At 37.0% G+C, this 18,985-nt stretch overlaps 1 protein-coding gene across 2 annotated transcripts in view; it reads left to right on the top strand.

The window, feature by feature from the left end:
* The window catches only part of LOC121879853, a 93,605-nt gene extending 74,651 nt beyond the window's left edge, over positions 1-18,954 (top strand). The window contains exons 5-17 of one of the 2 annotated variants that reach the window (XM_042386639.1): positions 2,993-3,159; positions 3,663-3,936; positions 4,428-4,868; positions 5,014-5,711; positions 6,107-6,245; positions 6,944-7,138; positions 7,878-8,049; positions 8,846-9,050; positions 9,768-10,027; positions 10,205-10,364; positions 11,240-11,350; positions 11,745-11,838; positions 16,717-18,954. In XM_042386639.1, the coding sequence (XP_042242573.1) occupies positions 2,993-3,159; positions 3,663-3,936; positions 4,428-4,868; positions 5,014-5,711; positions 6,107-6,245; positions 6,944-7,138; positions 7,878-8,049; positions 8,846-9,050; positions 9,768-10,027; positions 10,205-10,364; positions 11,240-11,350; positions 11,745-11,838; positions 16,717-16,907 (3,107 nt within the window). In that variant the 3' untranslated portion in view covers positions 16,908-18,954. Of the gene's footprint in view, positions 1-2,992; positions 3,160-3,662; positions 3,937-4,427; positions 4,869-5,013; positions 5,712-6,106; positions 6,246-6,943; positions 7,139-7,877; positions 8,050-8,845; positions 9,051-9,767; positions 10,028-10,204; positions 10,365-11,239; positions 11,351-11,744; positions 11,839-13,686; positions 14,069-16,716 lie in introns of those variants that run through there. The other variant, XM_042386640.1, reaches the window with a different exon arrangement.
* Positions 18,955-18,985: the final 31 nt, after the last annotated feature.

The raw sequence follows: 18,985 nt of genomic DNA, 5'->3' as shown, positions 1-18,985 counted from the left end.
TCCTCTCCGCCGCCAGCACCTCCAGCAGCCTCTACTACGAGAGTGCCAAAATCAGGAGTATTTTCTACGACGGCGATGACAATGAGTCCCAGGAGATCAGTCTTTATGTGGAAGGTTTGTAAGGGCGAGTTTTTCTTACAGACCTTCGTATGGAATAGGACACCTAACTAGACCACTTGTAATACATCATTAGTAGAGTATTAATGTATATTGTTGACGTCCTTCACCTCACCTGGTCATGGTAGACGCACTAGGCAACTATGACTACTTGTTAGAATGTTTATATCTTCTGCTGTGTAGTCTAACCTGCCGCGGAGGGCCAACTTGACTGTAACATTACAAAGTCTGTACTAGTGGAAGTCAGTAGCAGGAGCAGAAGCAGGCGGAAGTGTTACTGCCGCTGCTGCTCCTGCCAGCCTGACTTGACAACGGCTAGGGGGCCCCCCAAGGTTCCCACCAGCATGATAGCAATGTGTTGTTGACGTTGTATGACGTAAAGTGACGTTTTGTGACGAAACTGTGACGTCATCACGCTTTTGTACTACTTGATAGACTCGTTAATGAGTAGTGTCGACTTGGTGATGACTGTAGGAGCGGTCTTCCTGCTGTCTGTGACATTACCTACGCATGACCTAAGTGTACCTGTTGTGGGCCTGACGGTCAGGTGAGTCACCCTCTTATTTAGAGGTCCTGCACACTCTTCTCCTCTGATGGAAGGTGAGTTATATCATGGAGTTTATCTTAACCATCATGTTAACCCAGCGGCACCACTGGGGGGGGCGGTGATAGTAAGTGGCGTCTGCTTTGTTTGCATGACAGGTATGAAGTACTGTAGTTGCATGTACCGACTGTATTTTCTCTTATTACCTACAATTATCCAAATATCCCATGGATGTAGCTGCTGTATTTTGTATATTTGTAATGTATGTAATGTATTAACCCTTGTTTTATTTTAATTTTTTATAATTAGTGTCCAAGTCCATTATTACGATAATCGACGTGGAATTCCGACTAAGTGACCAGTTATATAAAGGTTACACTGTTCATGCTCGTGTTCTTAAATCAGTAACCATTTTTCATGTACTGTCTGTAGAGTGTTGGTTCAAAACTGTATTTATAACAACATAACTTGACATGACAAACTTGGGTCTAGTGAATTTTTTTAGTGACATATATAGAGCTGACAGTGCCACTCTGTTACTATCAGATGCAGTTTACTATTATGAAAGTAGTCCGCCACAGTGGCCTTGGTCAATAGGCCATTAATAAGTGAAGGTGGCGGTGGTGGTGATGGTGCCATCCTCAAGTACACCGCGTGCTAGACATTCAAAACCTCCCCTGACCTCTGTTATAACTACCTTCTGAAAGTTTAGTAGTTCACAACGCACTAACTTGAATTTATTAAATTTTGGTGTGAGTTAAGACATGGACACCTTACTGTAAAATTTGACTGCCAATAGTATTTATAAGGATTTAGATACTGTTCAAGGGTCCAAACTTGAAAATCTCACAATAATAATAATAATAATAATAAACAACTACTTACAATGCTAATAATATAAAACTAAACACACACACACACCTACCAAACTTGGCCATCACCCTCTTGTTAATTGTAGATAAGGTATAACTGGTGGATAATTATTAGAGGTGACCTTTATTGTACATATTGTAAACAGTAGTGGTGAAACTAACTAGGAACTAATAAGTTATAATTACACCCATTTCATCAAGCCTTGAGCACAATTTATTATTTTCGAATACAAAATTTAGTCTTAACATCTTCATATTCTCTTCCCCTTTGTAATATTTTGAGTGATGGAAACAAACATGGGAGAATTTCTTTTGTGGTTGGGTTAGGTTACACACTGTAGAGAGAGAGGAGGTTCAGGAGTAAGGCAGAGTAAAGGGAAAATTGGCCTACACAGCTCACGTCATTGGGAGTTACGTTATACAGTAATTGCTACCCATTAGGCACCCTCACATACCTGGACCACTGACACTCCCTCACAAGTCTAAGGAGTTTACTTGCTGTGGATTTATTTATTATATTAAAAATTAGACTTTAATTTGGCATTTTCTTGTATTGTCATAACCCAAATAAAATTAAACTTATTGGAAGTGTAATTTACTGTATCAACGTTTGTACATGCAGCTCTGGGTGAATCTAAAACCATATTAATGACCATGAGATGTCTGGAAAATCCGGGAGTGTTTTAAAACTAATCCGAGATAGCAAGTATGATTTTTTTATGTGAAGTGTTTTGTATAAGGTTATTTGACGAAGCTTAGAACCTCATCTCTTATGCAATGCTAATCGACTCCACAATTGATAAGTACAAAAATAATCTGCTGGTACTTGCTACATTATACTATTATGAATACCCGCTTAGATTAAAAAGTTTCATTGGAAATATCCATACAGTCACTAGTACAGCAAAGGTTCAGGCATAGAGTGCAGTACAGGTCAGTTTTGCTCATCGTGTTGATCATAAAACTGGTGCTGATGGTTAGGTGATTATGTTTCCTATCAGTTCTACTTTTTTTAAATAAGGAAATAGACATTACTGTATACTGTACATTTCCAACATTTCCTATTCTATGATGACTATATATTATACATATTATACGTACCATATTGTCCACTGCAAGACAGCCACATGAATTGTAACATCAGAAAAATATTACAGTATTTTTGGTACTGTATGCACTGAAATACAAATTTCTCATTGTATATAGAGATAAAATACGAAATTCAATACAGTATGAGTAGAGAAGACTATATTATAATGCAATTATTACACTATATTTGACCTGACTTAAGCTCTACAGTTTGACAGTGAAGGCGTGGGAAATAACTAACACCCTAACAGATAAAACACACAACTGCATGGAATGAATATATTTACTGTCACTAAACAATGTGTCTTAGTTTTAGATAAGATTCCGTCCTTTCTTGAGACTTTAATATGGTTTTACTTGGCGTACTCAGGAGGAGACTCGGAAGAGGAGGACCCAGCGACGGGTCACTACGAGGCCATATATGAAGTTATCAGCCCGGCGGAGGACGAATGTTTCCACCGCACCGAGGATAACGAGTTTGACGACTCCTTTGATTCTGATGACTCGGATGATGCGTATTGTCGACTGAGGCCCCAGGTAAGATACTAGTGACCTAAGTATTTATATTTGTAATTGCATTGTGTTTTATCTATGTTTTTACTCTCCCAAGTGCATATGTCTATGCAGTAATTACAGTACACATTTATAGACATGAGTGCATATAGTACAGTATATATAACTTGTGCTTTCAGTCATCCTAAAGTTTAAGATCATATACAGTATTAAAATTGTCAACAAAAATCACTGATAATTATTTTACTGTTTGTTTCCTAAATGCAAACCAAGGACTGTATATAAGTAAATTTTGATAACTCTTCATCTTATTGCAATTAATCAGTACAATATTTCAAGTAAGTCAATAATGCTTGTGAGGAAACATAAGGGATGTCATTTAACCTCTTTGCTATACAGTACAGTATTAGTTATTTTATTTTTATATCATTTCAGTTATTACACTTATTTGGTCATAATAGATGCATTTCTTTATTTATTAGTGCAGTACAGTATACCTCGGTTCAATACAGCACATTTCATTTCAGTTTCCAGATGACAGTTCACAAATATCAAGGGATCCTGCAGAATCCATGAGCTCTGAAGTGTCTGCCTCTGACAAACAGCAACCAGAGAGTCCCCTACAACAGCAGCAACAACAGCAGCAGCAACATGGGATCACCAAGATTGCAGAAGCGGCAAACTTAGGAATGCGGAGACTGCGGCGGAACTGGTCATTGACAAAAAATGAAGTCAGAACAGGCTTGAGTCGAATAAAGAAGAAAAGTACCTTCAGTGTTTCAGACATGAAGAGTACAGAAAGTAAGTTTGTGTTGTTGATGAAAAGAACTTTTTAGTGTGAAAGATGTTGTTAGTACAGCAGTAATGTGCTTGCCTCTCACCATTGTGTCCTGGGTTAAATTTCTGACTTGGATTAGATGTGAGAAGGATGTTATTCTGTGTGACCCTGTTGGTATTGGGCATGATGATTTTTATGAAATTAATGTACTTTTACAGAGACTGGAAGAGTACCAGTAGATATAAGTAAACCAGTAATGATAATTTTAAGATTATAGAGAACACAGTACCTGGTGAGCATGAATACTGTACTTCTTTTTGTTTTACATTGACTTGGATAAAATGGTTTACACATATTGTACTGTAAATTTTAAAACTTTCGTCAAGTTCTTGATTAATTTTTGTCAGTTTTCTAAATTTTCCATTGATTTGTCTTTTTCTGAACATTTTTCTTCAAATTTACCCTGGTAAAGGTCACGTGGTGTGGTGCATACTGAATATTACTATTTTTGCAGATCTTGCAGGTGAAGCCAGTCCCACTAGTGCAGAAAATAAAAGGAAATGGTCCTTTAAGAGTCATTTTAGACGGAAATCCTCATCAGGCTCTGTTACCACTGTTGTTAGTGGTGGGGGACCTCCTTCAAAGAAAGATAGTGCCACATTTTATCTTACCTTAACTATTGAAACCAGTGGTCAGGATGCTGGGGAGATGTCAGATGCTTCCCAGCGAACTGTTCGCTCTGACTCTGAGAGTGTCTTGTCAACTACCAGCACCCACGAGTACCAAAAGTCCAACACATCATCCATAGCCTCGGTAACCACTGTAGGCTCTTCTGAGAATGCCGTGCCAGTAAAACGTCCTACCTCTGTCACTTATAACAGAAAGAGCTCCATAGGCTGTCCAAGTTATGGTCCAGTAAGACCACGTACCGCACCACCTGCTCCGCCACCAAAAGGTTTAATTTCAAACTCTTCCCTATTGTCAAAATAGAAACTGATTTTTACTAACTGTAGAAATTAAATTAAGAAGTAGTGTACAGTGTGTGTTTGTTTCTAATGTCTCCTAGGTATTGTGTTTAATGAATAATTTTTATATTGCAGAAAAGAGCAGTGAAGCATTTTCTGGGAGAAGTGAAGGAGAAGAACTCAGCAAAGTTGATGTTGCATCTAGACTCAACCAATTGTTGTCTTCTGGACCTGTTGCCCCTCCTGGTCGTCGAGTGCTTCGTACTTCTGAGGGTTCAAGCAGTGACACCTCCCCTGTTCCTGTTTTGGTTCACCCAGAAGACAGTGTGCGTTTTGGACTACGGCCCAATTGTATCAAATATGCCACCATTGACATGAGTACTTTGGGGGCCAATGCCTATCCTGGTGGGGATTCCAGTGGAGATGAAAAACTGCTAGGCATAGACATAACTCATTCTGTAAAGCTTAATGTTCCTCAGGCTCGTATGTCTGTTGCATCACACGGCTCAAGTGAAGGCTACATTCGCCCTGGGGATATTGCATCAGCACCACCTCCATTACCAGCAAGACGTACCCCATCAACGTATGCAGCAAACTCCAAGTCATCAACCTCAAACAGATCCCAGCCCACTTTTCTTCACATGCCATCTAGTCTCATGGATGGGGATAATAATAGTTATCTGGACTTCAGCTGTAATGCTTTAATACAGGATGAGCCACTGTATGTTAGCTCACACTTTGCAGACGAGCCACTGTACCAGTTCTACACAGCTACAGTGTTAGAGCGAGCTGCCCAGAACCAGGGTGACTGTTCTTCAGAAGATGATTATGAGGTAATGTTGGTTGAAACTGTTTACTTCTTCCTGTTAAAGAGGATATATTATTTGCATCTGCTTATGTGCCTTGCAGATTCTGTACTGTATTTACTTATTTATATTTCTGATGTAGATTCCTCTCATTGAGTGCAAGCAAGTAGGTATATATTGTTTAACTTAGGAGAGGAATGGGGATGTTGTGAATGTTGTAATTGAGATTATGAAATACATTTTTTAGTAAATGACTGTACATTGATTTCTTTATAGATGGTCAAATGTTATTGTAAAGTTAATAAGATGCAATTTGTATCATCTATTAAAGTAAACATTATTGACAGTAACAGGTTAAGAAAATTTATAAGTACTGTACATTATATAAAGCATGTATTGTATGTTAAGTTTTATGTTGCCAGGTTATCAACGATGGACACCACAACCCACAAGCAGTGAAGTTACAATCACGTCCTTCTGCCATGGAGCTCGTCACCCCAGCCGATGGCCGACGGACATTGTGGTGTGAATTACCTGAAGTCATTGAAAGTGGTTTACTAAGTATGTATCTAATGTGTTGGTTTTGTTGTGTGAGCCAGTTTCATTTCTTAAGACTTTCATTAATATTATTGTTGAGTTTTTGGTTTCATGCAAGTGCTATTGTATTGTTAGTTTTTCATTTGTGTGTCACATTCTCGTTGCTGAAGCATTACTGTCTGCTACTTCTCTGCAACCTTTCAGTGACTGTTTATTTTCCCTCTTCTCTCGCTCATCCTGCTTGTGTTCATTACTTGTGCATACACCTATACAGTACTTGATTTTTCCTGTTTCTACGTTCCCTACCTGTATACTTGCTGCCCTCGTACTGGCCACGCACTCTAGTTTAACATTATATAAACAAAGTAACAGTTGCTTCACTTATATGATGATCAAACTAGCTCAGAATAGTAAATAATTTATATAACTCATTAACACTGAGGGTGGCAGAAATATTTGGGAGAGATTCTACCCAAGACTTCCTTTCCTACCATTGGGAAGATGTAGATAAGAGTGATAGTTAATTGAAATTATAATTTTTATTTCTTATAATAATAGGGCAGTGAGACATCTTAAATAATTATTACCTTTAAATTACTGTACTATATTAGTCTCTTCATCTTGGTACAGTTTATAACATTAGATTGTCTTACAGTTATAGTACTACTGAAATATTTTGAATGCTATGTGCCATTACTAAAAATTTTGTTAATGTATTGCAGGTCAAATCAGCAGCCAAGAAAGGAAAATCCAGGAAGCAATGTTTGAAATGATAACATCTGAGGCATCATACCTCAAGTCTCTTAATGTCCTGGTGACTCATTTTGTACAGTGTCCTGAATTTACCATTGATGAAGGGGAAGATGCAGTGCTTAGTAGAAGAGAAAGACACATTCTCTTCTCTGACATTTTGCCAGGTAAGGCTTCAGTATTTAGTTTTCTTTCCATATCATTTCACAGATTATTAACCGTAGACATTCAGGCTAGTAATAATTGATTACCTTAAGGAGTTCCAACCCTGCCTTGCCAGCTAAGAGGGCACTTGGAAGTCTATATATACAAGGTAATGCCTACTTCCCACTTTGTAAAAGTGGGTTGGTGATAGGAAGGGCATCCACCTGTAAAAAATGGTTCAAATATGCCTTATAGTAACTGGTACACCAGCACTATCTCTCTCTCCCTCTCTGGTCTGTACTACACTTTCTGGGTTGACATGAGTAAGCTTTATGTGTAAGTGATGTTCAGAGAAAAGAATTCCTGTTCAGAACTAAGAGGGTGGTTTGATATTGAGAGCATTGGTGAGGTTCCGTACAGAGGTAGGTTGAGATGGTCGGGCATGTGGAGAAAGTGAGGGAGATGCATTAGGTTAAGAAATGCACGAGTTAGAATGTGGATGGGAGGAGAGGTAGGGGTAAGCCAAGAATGCTGTGGGTATAGTTTGTAAGAAATGATCTCAGAGAGACAATAACCTGACAAGAGAGACTGCAATAGATCATTCAGCTTGGTAATCATGGCTAGCCCACACAAACATGAAAAATGACCGTTTACTGTTGATGATTCATTGCATTATTATTAATTTTTAACTAATGTGGTTCCCTGTAATACAGTTTAGTTGTGATGATAATTTATTTACACCAAGTGATATTTCTTTTCCAGTGAAGAGATGTTCCGAGTTGTTCCTGGCAGACCTAGAGAAGCGCTGGCAGGTGTCTGTACAGATCTCTACAATTGCGGATATTATCTGTAAGCACGCAAATAACCACTTCCAGGTCTATGTCAAGTATTGCTCCAACCAGATCTACCAGGATAGAACACTAAAGGAGCTCAAGTAAGTTCTTGGGTTTTAATGTGACTTAAAGATATTACTTTACGACACAGTTTTTGCTTTATCATTGATATATTAGCCTCTGCTTTGTGAAAGGAATCGTGTTACCTTTAAATATTGAAATACAAGAATATTGAATGACTAGTTGTATGTATAAACTTTGTAATACCATGAAGCAGTGGGTTGGTTGGCCTCAAGTGTGTGAGAAAGATAGTATTATCCCCTTCTCCATTGGCGACTCATTATGTTTTATACTATTCTTATCCTTCAAATACTGGACCTGTATTTTCTTCTCCTATTGCTTCTCCTAAATTCCACTTCTTCCTTGTCTTATTTCTTAATCATATTTACTTACTGTGCTTGTGTGTGATGGCAAAAGCAGCCCTCACTCTTTTAATACAAGGTAATTCCAGCTATTAAGTCATTTATGATGCAATTCAAAGTAGAATTCTTTAACAATTAGTTTTAGTTTAGCTGATCTTGTTTGTAGCCTTTGGATGTGTAATGATTTTCAGTGGGTAAAGTTTACAAGCAAGTAGATTATGAATGAACCAGCTGCCTACTTTTACTGTAGTGAACAACAGAGTTGGTATGCTGCACATGGGTTTAGTTTCTAATAATTATCACAAGTTAGGTTGATAGGTAAATTTTGAATGACAGCAGATCTTCAAATCAGATTGATGTGTAAATTTTAATGGTCCTTATACTCATGTATCTATATCCAAGCAGTATTTTTAAAAGTCAGATTGATGTGTAAATTTAAAGTAACCACACCTCATAAGTAACGTTTGATTTACAGAGAAAACAATCCACGTTTCTTGGAGGTGCTCAACCGTCTGGAGTCTTCCCCAGTCTGCCAGTCCCTCGCCATGCACTCCTTCCTTATGCTCCCCATGCAGAGAATAACGAGACTCCCTCTGCTTGTGGATGCCATATTTCACCGGCTTGAGTATGGGACATCTATGTGGAATGAATACAAGGTGGCTCTTGCCACTCTTACTAAGGTAATAAGATTAGAATGGAACTAAGTCAGAGTGGTTAGATAAATTCAAGTTACAAATGCAACCACATGAATACAAAAGACAGAATTTTATCTGGTATATATACATGGATAAACCTTTTGTACTGTTACACAAATATATAAGGAAATGCAATCACACAAAGATGCAAGCACAGAACAAGATAAGCAAACACACCTTCTTAAACATGTTCAAGCTTTCTCACACATCCTGCCATATGGCTATAACCAAACAGACATGTTGCTAGAGGTATAGGATTACACACTATTGTTATCTAGGCATGTGCACTCTTATGCACATGCCAGTTGGTACATGCATCCACACTTAAATCCCCACAAACAGCTACTAACTTGCTACCAAGAGCACATGCCCCCACACTGTCATTTGGGTACATATCACTATTGCAAGTGCACACCTGTTCCTACACACACACACACACACACACACACATGCTATATATGTGCTCATGTAATAGGGATTTCAAAACTGTTCATAATTCATATTTTAAACTCCATTGATACGTCAGACATTTAATAATTAATTATTGGTACGGAGGCAGTCATGCCTATGGGACCCACTTACACTAAGTGGTAGTTAATATGATTGATTATATAGTATAGGTATAGTATAACTCAGGGTGATACAATTTCTAAGAATTTTATATTTTACAAAGTTGCAAAAGCATTTTTGGTTGCCAAACAGATCGTAGCTGAATGTAATGAAGGAGCCCGCAAAATGGAGCGCATGGAGGAGATGCTCATTCTTTCTCGTCAGCTGGATTTTCGGGAGGTAAAGGCAATTCCACTTATCTCTGCTTCCCGTTGGCTCGTCAAGAAGGGTGAGCTAACAAGGCTGACATGCAGAGAAAATGATGTTAAACTCACCTTTGGCAAGAGAATATCAAAATGTACCCTTTACTTCTTCCTCTTCACCGACCTTCTTGTCGTTACTAAGAAAAAAAGGTTTGTATTTTTATTCTGCATCTTAATACTTTTTCTTTCTTTTAAAACAAATTGATGTTCTTTGTAAAGAGTTTAAATTTGTATTTTGTATTTTTTTTAGTGCCCCATGGTGAGAGTATTGGGTATGTTGTTAGTTCATTTGGGTAAATTGTCTTAGGATGCATTTTAATTCTCCAGTGAGGATCAGTACATGGTGCTGGACTACTGCTCAAGGAACATGGTACAAGTCCTAGAACTGGATACGACTGACAAGTTCCCTGGTCGTATTCTAGATGGCCACAAGAACCTCCTGATCATGACCATGTTACAAAACCACGAGAACAAGACGGTTGAGATGGTATGTTAAACTTACAACTACAGTATTACTGATTTTGTTTCCTCAGTTATTTAGTTTTAGCAGCCAGTTCTCAGGTTTCTTCACTGACATCACTAGGCTCTTAACTGATGATGGACCTCTCCCCAGGTGTCTTACCCTGTACTCTCAACATTAAAGTAATGTCTTGGGTGATTGCAAAACCTAAAATTCTCCATGAACTTATTTATTATTACATCAGTGTCAAGAAATTTTCACTGGTAATAAGTTTTATGTTTGTTTTTGAGATACAGTAAATCTATCAAGAGTCAATTTAACTCAAATTTTAAAGTTTTGAAGACTGTTTTACATCCATTGTATAAAGTACTATAAATGGTGGCAAGTGGTGAAGTACTGCAGTCATTACAGCATCATTTGTGGCTTATCCAAAACTCAATAGTCTCTGATACTCGGTAAATCAATTCCGTTTACATGACAGATAATGTATCAGGGCAATTCACTTAATTTTTATAATTATAGTCATGGTTTGCCATGTTGAGGCAAATTTATATACACATAAAACTTCATTTACTGTAAAAATTGACTCAAACTGAGCTTAAAACAGAAGCAGTAAGTTTGTTGAGGTTATTTAAGTCTTCATTTTGTTCTCTCACTCTCAAGTTTCTTGTGGTTCTCACATGCATTAGATATGAAGACATATCTTTACTGTCTGTTATCTGTAAGACTGCAACAAAAGCTGCCAGCGAAAATGTAAAATGATACTGGATGTTGTAAATATTGTAATAGGTTTTTAAATTTGAAATTGTACTTACGGTGTGGGGATTATCCTACTTATATTCTATATTATTGCGTAAATATTACATTTATTGAATTAAGGGTTTTTATATTCTTTGTTTTAGATTGTTTCGTGCCCCAAGGAATCGGACAGAACACGCTGGGTTGAGGCAGTGACTCCACGCAGCTCTGATAACCCAGATGAGCGCATTTATGAGGAGTGGGACTGTCCACAGGTACGTTGATGAAAAGAAGGAGCTCTGCATGGTCATAGTTAGTCAGTTTCATAAAAGCATACTAGAACGCAAAGGATATTTTGATAAGTTTACTGATTTTTTATTTATTTATTTATTTTTATATCTCCTAATTCCATGTAAATTCTGAAGAATGACAGGCATAGTTACCTGATTCTAGAAAGTCAATAAACGAAAGATGGTGAATTTTGGTTCTGTGTTCATCCACTGGTGTACTATTGGTATTCTTTAATACTGAAAGCTTTGAATGAACGAAGTAAAAGGTCTTGCTCATTTGGAGTTTTGTCTTATTTATATCGCAACACTTAATGAAACTAATATTTTATATTGATGATAATATACTTTGAGAGGAATTAATGCATCCTTTGTATTTCAGGTACAGGCAATTCATCCCTATGTAGGAAAGCAGCCAGATGAACTCTCCCTGGAAGTGTCAGATGTTGTCAACGTCTTGAAGAAGATGGCTGATGGTAGGAAACATAATTTGTGTTATATGCATGATTCAGAGTACAGTAACCAGACTTGTCCACAATGGATGACATAATAACCATGATATATGCATGATTAACATATAGTATTTACCATTCAGTATTCACTACAAATTTGACGTGAATGAGCCTTCATAAAAAATTTAGGGGTAGCCTCAGATTGAAAAATATTTTAGCATCTTGATACAAATAGTTCAGTGAGTTTCATGTGCTGTACCATGATATGAGTACAGTACAGGATTTGTGCTGATAACTCAACATGTCATCATATACAGCAACAAAGTAAGGGTGATGGGGGAAGAATGTTTGGTGCACATGCCCATCCCTCTTCTGTACAGGCTTTTAAGAAGATTCATACCACTTGAAAAGAATGGGTGATTTATTACAAGATAATATGGGCTGACTCTTGTGAAGTGTTTGTATTCTTCCAAGATTCAAATGGATTTAACCAGTATACCTGGGCAGTGTCCAGATATATTGCACCATTTTCTAATCAGTGTGTTTTTCATTGTCATGGCATCATGTGCTTGCACTTTCTGGAGAAAAAACACCCCCCCCCCCCTCAATGAGGCAGGACGTACTGCTTACATCCGAGGTTTTTAGAAATTGGTGAAACTAGGATCTTCCTCCTGAGGAACTTTATAGTAATGAAATGTGTTTTCTCTTTGCAATGTTTGTCAACACATTTTAGCAGGTATTGAGGAGGCTTCATTGTTGAGATTTAAACAACAAAGACGAGGTCACCATATTAACCTGTGCTGGTGCTGTTTAAATACATTAGCTACCAAACTCCATCCATTGAATAACAGATATTTTTCCTGCACATTTTAAAGCAAATGAGATGAAGAATGCTATAAATCTATAAGGAGTAATCTGATGTGGAGATGAAGGAATATACTTAAGTCCAGTAATGTTTAAATTAATACATCTGCTTCATGCCTCTGTGGCAACAGTTATCCACAAGGTCTAGTCCTAACTTTAGTATTAATGGGTGTTGGTGGTACAGCATTAATGTACGTGTCTCTTACCTATGTCATGGGTTCGAGTCCAGGCCGAGACACACATGGGAAGGGTGTTAACCAGTGACCCAACCAAACATCACAGGTTTCCTCTGGGTACTCCAATTATTTCCTGCATTAACACTGGACAATAAAGCTCATAAAAAAATGACAAAGGACGGATAATCGGCTGAACAGCCAGTAAGGTCGTAAGAGGTGATAAGATAAATTGAAAAAAAAATAATTTAGAAAGGGTATCCACAAGACAATACTGTATTTTCATTATCTAGAAAAAGACAGTAAATACTGTACTATTACTGTATTTCAAAGTCACTAGTCTACCAAAACTGATGAGTTTCACCTTTTGTTGACTAAAATCTTAATTGTTAATTGTGCATCACACATGAATGAAGGTACAGTGCTCTCTCTAATTCATTTGAAAGAATTTTGGGAAAAGCGCCCTAAAATTTTAACAATTCTTTGTATAAACTGTTGAAAATAAAAATTAAGATTACTTCTACTGTACAGTAATTCAAAATAGTTAATAACTAGCATGTTATTTATAACCTGCTGAACATTTGCATGGCATATTAATTATCTAAATTGGAATGTTGAAAATTTATATTACTGTATTTTTAAATTATAGTGCATGAATATATATATTGACTGTGCTTAATAATGCAAAAATAATGGTGGTGTATATTGGCAGTTACTGCATGTCTTCACTGCAGCTTTCTCAACTCTGAGGAAGTAAAAGCCTAATGCCCCATTGTTGCATGTACAGTATCACAGTTGTATGGATAGTGTACTGATTGAGTTCATTTCCATTTAGTTCAAGGTTTTTACATACACCCGGCATTAGGTAGCTGTCACCCGGGAACAGTGGAGGCGTAGCAGTGACACGAGTGCCTTCTGAAGCTGCAGAAGATTCAAGGTTGAGTTAGTTATCCAATAATCACTGTGTTGGCACTGGTAGAGGGAAGAGTAATTTGAAAATTTACACGCTAGTGTACCTGCCTTCGTTCACTGTCTTGATGCAATGTTTTGTTACTACATACCATTAATTAGACACTGAATAACTTTTACTTAGATTCTCATGATGCCATTAATAGGTCATCGACATTTTTATTTTCTTCATTCAGAAAATGGAAATGGTATGTGTTTGATGCAATATTGATACAGAAAAAATCAGCAGCTGCTGATTGTTCCTTCTTTTACTCTCTTCCCTTCTGGTATTTTTAAAGTTTCCAAGGAAGTTTTTCACTTCACTGAAATTATAGATCTATAAAGAGAATTATTATAATTTTTTAAGGTACTGTATTGTACAGTAAACATGATAGCTTTTTTTATTTGAAATGAGATTCAGATGCACACAGAACCCACATAACTGAATCGGCCAACTGCAAGAGGATGTTCATATTACTGTGTATATGAGATTGGATAGAGTTATATCTTATGGTTTACATTCCAATGAGAAGATTTTGCAGGTTGTTGGCATTCAAATTACTCGTATACTGTAGGTCAGATTTAGGCTCTACCCTTTGTCCCCAGCAAATCAAACCCCACATTCACAATACTCCCTCGGCCTTCCTCCAAGATGATCTAAGGAGGGAGACCTGTAAGATGTGCTATGACAGACATTTAATGTAGATATTGAGCAAGTTTTCTGTTGCAGAGCTGGTAACTAGATTTGTGATACAGATATGTAACACAGAATGTGGCATTTTTTAAGCAAGTAGATGATTTTGATTTATTATAAATCATCTTCCATGTAGATCCACAATGGAAATGCGGACAGGATAAATCTTGATAAAATCACACAGGAAAAGGGAAACAATGGAGCACCTTAGCTTTCGTTTTGAATAAAGACGAAAGCTAAGGTGCTCCATTGTGTCCCTTTTCCTGTGTGATTTTATCAAGATTATAAATCACATAATACAGTAATACCCCGCTTTACGCGGTTTCACTTTCCGCGATTCCGCATTTACGCGGTACCTCGCCAGAACCGGACTTTCACTTTACGCGGTGCATCTACTCATATACGCGGGAAGTGGCGCGGGCAGGATGCGCACAAGGTCGCCCAGTCATCAAAACATTACCGAGTTCTTCACCCGCCACCCACCACAGCCGGCCCAAGTTAGTGATAGTGATAGTGAGGATATGGACTTGTATGGACTTTGAGGGGTTTGACAAAGAGGCCCTGCAAGCCTATGTGGTGGATAGTGATACAATTGATACAGGTGAAGGCCAGTAATCTGCCCTCTGCCTCAGAACCAACCCCTCATCCCTGTGTGCCCAGCCATCTTTTCTACTAATGTAAGTGTTAAAAAAACTAATATTATTGATATTTCTCTTAATTATTAATTGTGTGTGCATACTATCATAAAATTAAGAAGTTATTTTTACTACAACGTAGGTATTGTGTCTGAAAAAGTGGAGTTTGGGGGTCGGGCCAGTCTCTATTGGAATTAATCCCATATGTTCTGCTGTTCACTTTACGCAGTTTTCACTTTCCGCGGTACCCCATGGGTTCAATTGACCGCGTAAATCGGGGTACTACTGTAGTGTATTTTTAGGAGACATTATGTAAGGTGGAAAGAAATAATAAAAGAGAAGTACTGTATGGATTTGAGTAGCACATTTAATGATAACTGTTGGAAATTAACTTAGAATGTGAGGAAATGATGTAGATATCTTGTATAACATTATTAACTGATGTGAATGAACAAGGATTTTGTGTTAACCAAACAAATATATCCTGTAGTATTAGGCATATACACTATGCATCAATACATGAAATTATATGATCCCTCCTACTACTACTTTAAAAAAAAGAAGTGATATAATGCTGGGTGGCTGGAATCAAATGTAAATAACCTGTACACACACACATGATCTTCCTTCATTCCCTGTCATTCTTACTTCTTTAACATATGTGCTCTACCATGGTACTTCCTTTCCACAACAAGACCAGAAATATCCTTTTGGTATATCCATGCTTCACACAGCTTAGTATCACCCTCACTACTACACCATTCCTAAAAAAGTGATAAGTTTGTAGTTTTAGAGACGTATTATCTCTCTTGCTTGTTTCTTATTGCTAACAGGTATCGTCACACCATCCTTTTTTGTCCAGTTATTTCTGAAGTTTGACAGGCTTTTTAACTTAGTCCAATATGGCTATATATATTTTTTAACACCTTAAGAGGTTGTATTTGCATGCCTACTTTGCAATTATGCCTGCAGGGAGAGAAGTGAATAGTAATGCATGTTTGATTTGTATATAATGTACTGTAATATCATGATCACAGATGCTTAAAACAGTTCCTTGATTCTGCATGAAAAATAAATTAATAACAAGTAGGTACTCTGTTGATATCAGTGTTAAATTTAGTTTTTCATGATTTGACTGAAATACAAATTATTGCAACTGGTTTCATAATAATTTAAGACTCTTAAGTAGAATTAAATGTACAATTACAGCAACATATCAAGTACATATAAGATTTCTATTCATGGAAAGTTTTTGTACATCTGGTAATTGTTTCCCATTACTGTATACTGTAGTTGTATGGACTGTCAAATATCTATGAAACAGGTGAGTTTAGATATTTAGAAGACTGTTTACTTGTACATCAGCAATAAGAGCAGCTATTTTTACTTTTTACTTTATAGAGCATATAGCAGTATGTATTGGGAATTTGTTTCATAAATCACCGCTAACCTAAATTTTATTTAATGGGGTTTATATACAGCAATATTTAATCTTTTCTTAGACAGTGATTTATTTGCAAAATGCTCTGAGACTAACATGAATAAGCTTGACACATTATTAATGATTTATTTTCATTTTTATTCCTAGGTTGGTATCAAGGAGAGAGAATCAGGGACCAAGAGAGAGGATGGTTCCCAGGAAGCTTCACTGTTGAGATCTCCTCCACCCATGTCAGGGCACGTAACCTCCGTCAGCGCTACCGTCTTCTGGCAATATCAGGCTCTCTTCTAGACGAGTTAAAGAAAGAAAAGAAAGAGAGAAGATTAACTCTCTTGTAAGTGTTGGGCATGTTGGCTAATTTCCATGAAAGGCTCTCTGGCACGCTAGGCTTTTTGTTCATCGGTACTGTATTGTCTTGAAGGTGAGACTGTTGCAGACCACAGAAAAAAATCTAAATATCTTTAATAAAACTGAAGAACCAGCTGAAAGATTAAGAGAAATTATTCATCTGAAGCTACACTGGGGTTGTGGCAGTGACCTACTGTAAGAGGTTCATGAAAGTACTGACCCCTGATATTGTACATCTCGGTGTTAAGAGGGTTGTGCAATGGGCTCTCAGAACTCCTTAAATTGTGTTCTGCAGAAGAATGGATGAACCAAAGATCACCAGGGACTGGAAATTAGTATATGAAAATGGCAATCACCATTGCACTAGTAATTACAGGCCATTGAGCTTAAGCTTAAGTACTAGATAGCATTATATGCAATGCCATTATGGATCATCTACAGTGAAACAGCCTTGTGAAGGAATTCCATCTCAGGTTTATACCCTGACCTAACTGCTGGTTGTGTGGTCACAGATCTTGGAATGTGGTGGTAATGTAACAGATAGTCAAGCATTATAGGAAGGTTGAATATTGCAAAGTAGAGAATGTTGGGAGTGTGAGAAAGATCTGGGTGTTTACAATAAACTGATGTTCTCAGATCATTGTGAGAAGGTGAAAACTCCAAATGAGATGGTGGGACATACTACATGAAGTTCCTATGGTATAATGCTTCCTTACTTGGAGAACTATTGGCAAGGACTACCAAACTGGTACCAGATCCCTTGCTTACCAAGAGAGATTGGATCATCATTGCTTCTACTTTGGAAGAGTAAGGAGCATTTTAGTAGACGTTTATAAGACACTTTAAAGGACATTACACAGCAAGATATTAGATACTCGAATGGAAGTTGTGGATGGTATCCTCATGAGAGAGAACAGCCTCCAGTGAAAGAAGCTTTAACTAAAGAAAAATGCCTGCCCAGTTTCTTTGACATAATAATTGTGAACTCGTGAAATAAACTGCCAGACTTAATTGATACTGGCACATGTTCTGGTATATTCAAGAGCCCATACTTGCTAACAGTGTTGAGAAAGAGGACAGATTGACTGCTTAATTGGCTAGTGAGGTGACGAGTGTTGTGGAGATTGAAAAGAGTGTAGGGGTAGAGGGTAGACAATGAAAGAGGTGGTATCATCTCAAGCTCAAGAAGTCACTCTGATGTTAGTTTGATGGAAAAAATTTTGATCAGTATATTCAATGAGATACGACTTTCGGTGTGTTGTGAGCTGACAGTCTACCAACCACAGTGGAAAATCAATTACGGGGAAGTTTAATAATATGGAGGTCAAGCAGAAAATTAAGCAGCATATCAAGGAATTTTTATACAATTAATTTAATTCATGTAAGGTAATTTAAAAATCTGTTAATAATAAATGTACTTTTGATAATACATCAAATTTGTAATTTAATGTAGTATATACTATTATTTCAATCAGAGCAGCTGCAATCAACATGATGACTAATTATTTATAGGGGCAAAATAAGCAGTCATTATTAGTTTTTGAATATTTTAATTTCAACTTTAAAGAATGATCATTTAAGCAGGTGAAGAAAACATGTTATATATAGTAGTACCTGTGTAATGACCTGACTCAATTGACATGTCAAACAACTGTGACAAGTATATTGAAATTATTCTCTAAGGCATCATTGTCATAATGTTAATAGATAGTTCATTATTCTTTTGAGAAGAAAGTGGATTTGTTACAACTGCTATTAAGGTTTTATTCTATAACTGTTAGGCTAGCAAACTCATGGGAAAACATTTTAGCATGAGATAAATCAACAAGTGTAATGGACAAAACTTTTCTTTTGTTGTTGTTGTTGTAAAGGTCTTGAAGAATATTTTATAATGGAGGTTCTGTGTTGTAAATAAGATTATGAATATAATGTTCATTAAAATCCAGTATTTGAACTTGTACATAATTGTCTGGTAAATGTATCAGATGTAACTTTATCTTGTATATAATGTTTATCTTTATTAAAAATACAAGTTTTTCCTTTACTTCATAACCTTTCCTCCCCTTTC

Source organism: Homarus americanus, unplaced genomic scaffold, assembly GCF_018991925.1.
Source record: "Homarus americanus isolate GMGI-L3 unplaced genomic scaffold, GMGI_Hamer_2.0 scaffold15139, whole genome shotgun sequence".
Lineage (NCBI taxonomy): Eukaryota > Metazoa > Arthropoda > Malacostraca > Decapoda > Nephropidae > Homarus > Homarus americanus.
Note: the sequence above shows the minus strand (reverse complement) of the source record. Positions and strands in the feature narration are given on the sequence as shown.